The sequence below is a fragment of the Lepidothrix coronata genome, unplaced genomic scaffold, assembly GCF_001604755.1.
Source record: "Lepidothrix coronata isolate B3197 unplaced genomic scaffold, Lepidothrix_coronata-1.0 Scaffold51, whole genome shotgun sequence".
In the NCBI taxonomy this organism is placed as follows: domain Eukaryota; kingdom Metazoa; phylum Chordata; class Aves; order Passeriformes; family Pipridae; genus Lepidothrix; species Lepidothrix coronata.
In genome coordinates this window covers 1,548,910-1,557,746 of record NW_016690231.1, presented here as the reverse complement: position 1 = coordinate 1,557,746, position 8,837 = coordinate 1,548,910, and the positions used below count along the sequence as shown (strand labels likewise).

General features: G+C 43.1%; 1 protein-coding gene across 14 annotated transcripts in view; it reads left to right on the top strand.

Annotated features, from left to right (window-relative positions):
• FBRSL1 (fibrosin like 1) overlaps positions 1-8,837 on the top strand; it is a 510,214-nt gene that overhangs the window by 337,554 nt on the left and 163,823 nt on the right. For all 14 annotated transcript variants that reach the window (XM_017815486.1, XM_017815477.1, XM_017815483.1 and 11 more), the window contains one exon: positions 180-209. In XM_017815486.1, the coding sequence (XP_017670975.1) occupies positions 180-209 (30 nt within the window). The remainder of the gene's footprint in view (positions 1-179; positions 210-8,837) is intronic.

Below are 8,837 nucleotides of genomic sequence, written 5' to 3'. Positions count from 1 at the left end.
TCTGGCTTTGTCTGGTTTATGCCAGCAATGTAAAAGGCATTACTGCACATATCAGAAGTGTGTTTCATTGAACTGTGAACATCATAAACAGCTATCCTAAAGATTTAAGAGGATGATGCAAGAGATCCCTGTACATAAAGGTGTTTCTCAAAATCTTTTTTTCTCTCTCTAATCCACAGTGTGACAGCGAGAGCGATATAGACGATAAGGTAAGACTGAATTTTCTTCTTTCACATGCTTGGAAATTCCCTGGTAGCCAAAATAAGAATGAATTTGAAAATAACGTTTTTCCTCCAGTCTTCATGTCAAATCTAAAAATATGCATAATTGAATGAGAAAACATCGGACCGGGTACTCTGTGATCTAGCTTTTGTTTGCAGGAAAGAAACCCCCGTCAACATAATAGTCTTTCTTGATTATTATGTGAGCATTTGGTGAGTCTTGACTCACAGTGTTAGAGCTGTTTCAGAGGAAGTTTCCTCTGATAACTTGTCAGGAGCCCATATTTTATTTATAGTAACCTTTGAAGATGTCAATTTTGTAACCAGTTTAGAAGATGGGACAACTGGTACCTGCCCTCCAAGGCAGTGTGGTAACTGTCAAGGAGCGTTTTGTCATGTTACATGCATATTTATCACAGAGCAATGGTTTTTCTGACCTTCTTTTGAACACAGAGGTTGGTCACTGAAAGGTTGTAGTCGTGTGTTTGTGTACGGGGATTTCTTGTTTCACCTTTGCAAGGAAAACAGAGAAGTCCCACAACGGGGCACCAGTTGCACCACGGTTTTGAGCATCAAATGTGTAAAAGACTTGAGTATTCCTTGCCGGCTTCTCTTCTGGCAGATCATACTTGGCAGTCTCAGGTTAGATCTTCATCAAACCTTTATTGTATTTTGGCTGTCCAACCTCTTGCATTCATTCATGAGAAGCTGTGGTGTGGAGGCTTCTCCTGGATCAGCATTACAGAAGTGAAGGCTGACTTCAGCAGCCCTGTCTCCTCAGCAGCACCCCCCGCTGCAGCCCTGCATCAGAGGTTACCACGAGTTCAGGAGACTACACTAAAAGCTTCCTCTGCTAAAGTCTTTCTGTTAGTATTGTTAGAGGTTTAGGAGCATTACGGTTTCTTCAACTTCTTCTTTTAAAAATCCCATTATATACTAAATATCCCTGGAATGTGGCAAAAGCTGTGTTTTGAGATGAAGGCTTGATTGAAGAGAAACATTTAAATATGCGTATTGAATGAAAGATACTGTGCATATTTTATTTTATATTATTCTGTTTTAATTTTTATATATATATGTGTGTATATGTGTAAAAAGTCACTCCCTGAAACCACCCCCCCCCGAGTTCTGCTTCTTACAAGGTTACACAGCAGCAGAGCTGACAGCAGGGGTGGTGAGGGTAAAAAATTATTCCCTAAAAGCTTAGATACCACGGGGTTAAAACATTTCTTAGACTGCCCAATCAAAGAAAGTAAAAGCAATCACTTAGAAAACTGTTTAAAGATCTGCCAGTCAAACCTCAGATGAAGTTGTAAGTGACATGTAGTTTTATTATACAGCTATGCTATTAATGATTATCTAAATTACACTGGTAGACCCAGCTAGCGGCATTACATCTGAGACTGACGTTTGTTAGATTAGGTTTGACTTCACCTTGTAGAGAAGAAATTGAAATCTGAACAACATTGATTAGCTTTCAGAATGTGGGATCTGAGGTTACCTTCAGAGGAGGCTGCATTGTGTTTGGCTGGTAGCTTACTGTCCTTTACAGCAAATGAAAGGCTGTTATAGTGTTCCTTCCCATTAATATGGCATTTCTTTACATATCTATAACTGCAGTTTGACCTTCTAGGCTCACGTACTTCCCAGCTGCCTTCTCCTTAAGGTGACTCCGCCTTAATAACAACATTTCTTTTCTTCATAAGGAGAGCAGCACAACATCATCTTTCTATCTCTTGCCTGATCTGTAGAGACATGAGACATGACACAGTTCTATTAAATAGGTCTCTGGAATTAAGTGGGGTTTCTTTTCCTGTCAGCAAAGACGTGGGCACATGCATGTAAACTCACCAGGGTTGAAGTGAAGATGCTTCAAACCTTTCATGGGGATAATGTAAGTGCAACATTGCCTTCCAGTTGGGGAACACAAGGGCAGCCTGACTTGCTGTGTTGGTACCTGGCATACTACACTCCTCTGGAAACTCATCCAGTGTCTGTCTAAAACTTCACCTGCCTGATGCAACAAGGAGCTACAAAAATATTGGTGTGGATATCCTGAGGGATTACACTCGTTTTCCCCCTTCTACGTGTTGGCAAAACGTATCTCCTGTAACACTCCCTGGCTGTTGCAGCCAGGTGGAGAATTCGCCCTCCTGCCCAGCCCAGCATCAGGCTCCCGAATTCCGTGATGGGTCGGCTGCATTTCCCAGTGCTACAGAACAGTCCTGCTTTCCTGCTTGGTCAGCAAGGAGCAGCTTTTCCTAGGTACACCTACACACACTGGCACTAATGAAGGGCAGGGCAGGAATTACTAATGTGCTTCTGATTTGCATAACATTTTTTGTCAGTCATAAACAGTGGATCACTGTCGTCTGGGTGTAACTCACGAGGAAAGCAGACAAAGAAAGAAGTTCATGTACAAGTACAAACTGAGTCAGCAACAGAGGTAGAAGCAAAACTGAAATTTTCCACCTCCTACTTCTCTCTCTGTACAGTGCTAGTAATTATCCACTATTTATTTAGTTCGTAGATATATGGGCTATTGAGCTCTTAATGTTTTCAAACGCAGACATTAGAGTAAAATTGAGGTTTTACCCTCGCTGCATTGTAAAATATAAACACACTCCTGATGGTTTGGGTTTTTGTCTTGTGCAGTGTTGTGCAGGACTCCAGGGGAGGAAAGTAATTGAGCATAGTCAGTCACACGTACAGTGTCTCAGAACCAAGGAGCCATTACTTTAGTGCAAGGTACAGTTCCACAGCAGATTGTGAGAGTGTTTCCAACCAGTGCACTGCTGTTTTTAATAATCAGAGAAGAGGAGCTCAAGGCTGGGGACTTGTCTATCCCATCTACTTTCTGAGAACTGTCTCTGGCCAAGTATAGCCTTTCACTTCTGCATCACTGCTGAAATCTCAAAGGAAGTAAGTGGGATGATACTTTCTCACACCTATCATTCTGTCACCACGCACTTCTCAAAGAACTGTTTGAGATACCCAGGCTAATAAAGTGAGCTGTCCAGCCATTTAACCAAGTGAGAAACTTAGCAAGTCATGCGTTCTGAGAGATGGAAATGCAAATCCTGGTTCTGCATGTTCAGTGAAGGACACTGGGTTGGACTCTGCAGCTGTTAGGAGGGTTGTAGGGTGGTTTGTCAAAGCTGTGAAAACAATACTGTGCTTTTTGTGAGGGAAGAGGGAGAGAAAGGGAGTCAGTCTGATGGTTGTATTACACTGTCTCTGCTCTGTGCAATAGCTGCGATGTGAAGCTCACGGTCCATAAACATTGTTACTGAAAATATATACTTCCTTTAATAGCAACAACAGCATTAACAGATAGCAATTACCCTTCATTTTCAGGAACTATAAAGTCTCCATTAATTCAAGATTTATGTAGTTATAGCATTTAGCACAGGAATAACACCACAGAGAATTGGTTTATACACATGTAATGAGAGAGCTTATGGCATACTTTAGTGAACATTAACATAATAGAGTAATATAAACCATCAACAGTTCCACTTATTGTCTCTTACCTGCTTTAGCATCACTGTGAAAAGTGGCTAGCAGCTTGGTAATGCGCTCTGTTAAATGGTGTTCTGCAGAAAGCCAAAAGTCAACTTGTGTAAAACAAGGGAATGAGTAATCTCTGCTCGTTACTCCAAAACGTTGCTCTCATTTTTTTAATAACAGTGTTCAAGATTGCATTAAAAAAAAAAAAAGGCTATTTCTTTCTTTAAAAGTAATTCCATGTTCATCTTCTTTCAGTCTTGGATTTCTCTCTGCTGTGTGCAAAACTGTGGCTTGTCAGCTTAATTACGTGGCCCTGCAGTGTAAGCGAGCTCTCCAAACCAGGGTATCAAGCATTCTTCTCTTAATGTGGTGCTAAGTAAGATGTACAAAAGATGTACAACTGCATTTCTGAGTTGAATCAGCATTTACCGTGTATTGGTTTTGTGCTTTGTGTTTTAGCTGTAGTAAGCAACCTCAGAGACAGGTGAAGTTACATCCAAGATGGAAACAAAAAGTTTTGAGGTCAGGTTTCTAAATCAGTGTTTTCACACGACTTTCTGCAGCAGCCCAGTGAGTTTATTAGGCTTTGGGCAGTGTGAATCAGCCTTGCCGTGCTGGAGTTTGCTGTGCTCATTCCTGAGTCCCAGGAGGTACCTGAAGTGTCAGCAGCACAAGAGGAGGTGCAGTTCAGCCCCGGATGGATGGGAGGAGGAGGTGCTGTGGTCGCTCCAGCCCAGGCTGGGTTCCATCCTGCCACGTGTGGTGCAGATGCAGAACAGCTCATGGCCCAAGGGGGAGATCACAGGGAAGGGGCTCAGGTAAATGGGGGGACACTGTCAACAGCAGCTGTGTCTCAGCACAACAGCAGCCTCCTTGTTGTCCAGCTTTGATTTTGCAGGTAATAAGGTGAAGGGGGGATTTGTAGGTGTTTAGGTTTTAGGAGGCATTTGAGAGGGCAAGTCAGGGAGCTTTATGACCGTGAATGGGAGGTTATTCTCTGCAGCAAAAGGCAGAGTGGTAAGTAGTAAGGAGGTGCTTATTTGAAAGTTTGACAAGGGGGTGATCAAATCAGACCAGTGAGAGATGAAAGTTTACAGCAATGCTGAATGTCAGTGTTGGGAAGAAGAGGTAAACTGTGAAAGAGTCAAAACATGAAGGAGTGACAGTTTGGCATTTGGGAAGTGGGAAGGTGTGTAGCAAGCAAAGCCACAGACTAGGAAAACGATCTTGCAGCAGCTTTTCCTTGGCACAAGGACACAGGTACATCAGCTGTCACCAGGGGAAAGGTTAAAATGGTAAATGAAAGGTGAGGTAGTGAGAGCTTGATCAAGAACTTAGTTGTGTGGATGAACAGAGGATGCTCATTATGTTACAGAGAACAAGGATATGCAGGACTTAAACATGGGTTGAATATCACGATGTTGGGAGTGTTGGGAGTCAAAGAGAGTGATGAGAACTGTGGGCTTGAGTGAGAGATGGAGGTGATAAGAGTGGAAGCAATGAGAAGAATAAACTGTGTGGAAGATCTGGGAGATGAAATTGTCACTGCTGTTTCAGCTACGTTGACCTTGAAAGGGTATCCACAATCCCACAGGAAAAATCATAGTTTAGGCAGCAGGAGAAAGGAATGTAATAATGAAGAGAGGTCTAGGAGTTGCTCTAGTAGGAATGGTCACTCTGTGTATGTGTGTCTGTGTATGAGATGACCCAGCAATAAGATAAAGCCCCCACCAGCACTTTTTCTGGAAGGTGCTCTTCCCCTGCTCCTTACGTTTTATCTAGCAATGGAAAAAGTGAGTTCCATCTGATAAGTCTGTTGTTTCCACGAGGCTGGAAGTTTAGTTTCCGCTTCAGGTAATCTGTAATTTGCTGGTTTTGAAGCCTACCTGAGCCAAGGTCCTCAAACTGGTTTTGTCCATTGTTCAAATGTCCTTTTTTTCTGAAAAATTAAAACTTGGTACTTTTCCAGAAATTCAGATTCTTATTGGCTGTAGCAGAAGGGAAAGATTAAACATGGAATTGAACCGAGGGCTTTCACATGGCAGTATTTGCACTTCTGTTAGCATTACACTTCAGTCTGTGACAGTTTTCAGCTGTGGCTAATAATGAGAAGTCTCCATTTGCCAGTTACTTCCCAGCTGGGTTCTCAGACAGGATTTCAGTGGTCCTTTTACCATAAGATGTCCATTCAGCAGTGCTGAATGCTGCTGTGGAACCCTGTGCCTGGGCTGTGCTGCAGGCTTAGCATCACTCAGTAGTGTTGCATATGTACGTGTGCATGCACACACATGCACAGCAGCAGTGCTCCTTCTAAGCTTTAATTCTTACAGACTGAAAGCCCAGTGATACAGAGTGAAAACTAGTGAGAAAGCTGACTCCCATGTAGTAGTAACTGGGCAAAGATGGTTAATTCTCCTAATGGAAGAAAGGCTCTGTTTTACAGACAAGCTGCATGTTGTTATTAAGAACAGATCTGCTTTTTAAACAATATCAAAATATTGAATTTAAAATAACCTTGTAGCCCTTGAAAGATTTGGGTGCTATAAACAGGCAAATGTAATGTTGTTGCCAGTACAGGAAGACAAAAATTCACCACTCAGTGAATTTATGTTATTTCATCGTTCTCCATGAACAGATTTACCAGCAAAATAGCATCCTCTAAGCCCACTGCATTCCCAGTTCACTCAGTTGCTCTTTGGGAAATGCCAGATGGGGGAGAGACTTGGCATGCCCTCAACTTCCATCGTTCCACCCACCATGTGCAGGGAGCAGACACAAAGGTTCCCACTGAGACTTGGGGCAGTTGAAGCCCTTCCAGAGGGAGAAGAGCCTTCCAAGTTGTGCTTCTCAGCTGCAACTCCAGTAAATAATATTAATAATAATGGCCCTCCTTGACCTTTGTATTTAAATAAAGCAAAAGTGCAGCTGAGAAAATGAGTCAAAACTTCAGCACCAATGTTCTCCCCTCCTACTGAGATTTTGTGTTTTCTTCTTGTCCAGACAAAACCTCAAATTTTAAATACATTATTCTGTATATAAAAAGCTGAGTCATCACAGTCTGTGGTGCCCATATTCATTCTTGAAAATGTAGAGAAAAAAAATTTCAGAGCAAACAATGAGAAGAGCCTTCGAGTTTGCTGACAAAAATCCATCATTAACTCGCATAAAAGAACTGAAGAGATCTTATGGAGAGCTCTTGGGCATGGCAGGATAATTCCAGTTCTGCTGCTGGCAGTCAGCATGTCCCTAGCTCTCTGCATTCTCCATTGTTTAACATCTCCCTGTCCCAATTCCCCATCCAGCATTTTCTTATCTTACCAGGGACCTTGTGAAGAAACTTTTAAGAGTTGAGGCATCAGGGAGGAGAGCAATCCTGTACAGCCGTCTGCCCACATCAAGAAACACCATTATAACACAGCCTGAAATCCAAAGGCAATGGCAGTAACTCCTTGGAAGGTGATCAGAAAGAACAGAACAGAGTAGGCAGGTGATAGGAATTGACAGTTGAGTTAGGCAATTCCATTAATTAAATCGAATGATATAATTAACCGTAAAGGTGCCAAGAAGATGAGAATTTTGGAGGATGCCTACTCCAACAGCTGCAGTTGCAGGCCCTCACTTGGCTTGCAGAGTTTCTCACGTGTTCCAGGATTGTTTACCAGGTTAATGCACAAGAGCACAGTGTGCAGCACTGTGTCCCCTGTGCAGGTGTGAAGGATACAGCTCAAGGATGGCCCATGAGTCAGCTTTGGGTTTTGTAGCTTTCCAGCAGTTCTTGCTTCTGGGTCTCATATTCAACAAAATCCAAACAAGGTTTCACAGGAGTTTTCCAGATATGTAAGAGGCAGTAACAACATTTTTATCAGCAGTAAAGACTAGAAGTGATGCCTGCCTGGCCTTGCTTGGGAATTCACCCTAACTGAAAGCATCGTGCTTGAAATGGGTGTTCTGTTGCCAAGGTGAGTCTTCTATCTCTTATCAGCTGCTGTTTTCACTTATCAGCTGCTTATCAACTGCTTCTTTTGTCTGCCAGATCAGTAAGGGGCTTGTCATGGCACCCTGCGTGAGGAGATGCTTCAGCTGGTGCTGCCCAGCCTTTGCTGTGCAGCCTCAGGGACAGGAGTCCTGGCTTCCCACAGAAATGCTTTACAGAGAAAACTCCAAGCAAGACAGGCTAAAATATTTACAAATATGTTTGTAAAAAAGCCTCTCTCCCCTCCCTGCAGGATCACCCCTCAGTTCCAGCTCTGGCTGCAGTACAGACGTGGGCTCACACAGTTCTTCCCAGGCAGCAAGGAACAGTCCTTGTCTGTCAGTCACCTGTGAGCCCTCAGCTCCAGGTGTAGACCAGGAGTGAGCCAGTCATTTTTCATGCTGTGATCTGGCTCCCTGCCCCCTCTCCCACATCTTCCTTTTGATCCCTGCTGCACTGTGGAAGCCTCTGCCAGCAGACTGGGCTCTGTTCCTACCCTGGCTGCTCCTGGGATGGGGAATTGAACCTTCCTCTGCTCTTCCCACCCTTGATGCTTGGAGCAGCCCATAGCACGTTACCTGCAAACACAACAGTTTTCCCTCATCACAAAATTCAAGTTAGCATATCACTTCTAATTCCGTATTAATTATTATTAGTTTCTCTGTATGTACTTTAAGACTGTGTAATTCAAGTTAGTATTTTGTACTTTTTAACATTTCTTGATGGTATTTTACCATCAAGATGATGGTACTTTACCAGCTGCAGTTTACCCAGCTGCATTTTTCTTGAGAAGGAAAATGTTCTCCTTTGCAAATGACTCACGTTTGGTTTTGTAGTATCTGAAAGTTCCACTTGATTTCTGTCATGGCTCTTGGTCTTCCAAAGTTTCTGTATTTTGGTGAGTTTCCTCTAATTTTGTTTGATGTCCATGTGACTGTCTGAGGAATGTGATTTTACATTTCAGTCAGAGCTGTGCATGAATTCAGAACGGAGCAGGGGTTGGATGAAGCTTCTCCGAGTTCTTGTCTGCGTAAGACAAGATGATGAGCGTGGCAGGATGAGTGCAGGCTAAAGCAGAGGTGAATCTGCAGCTTGGGCTCTGCAGCACATGCTGCTGCTCAGCTCCTGTCAAC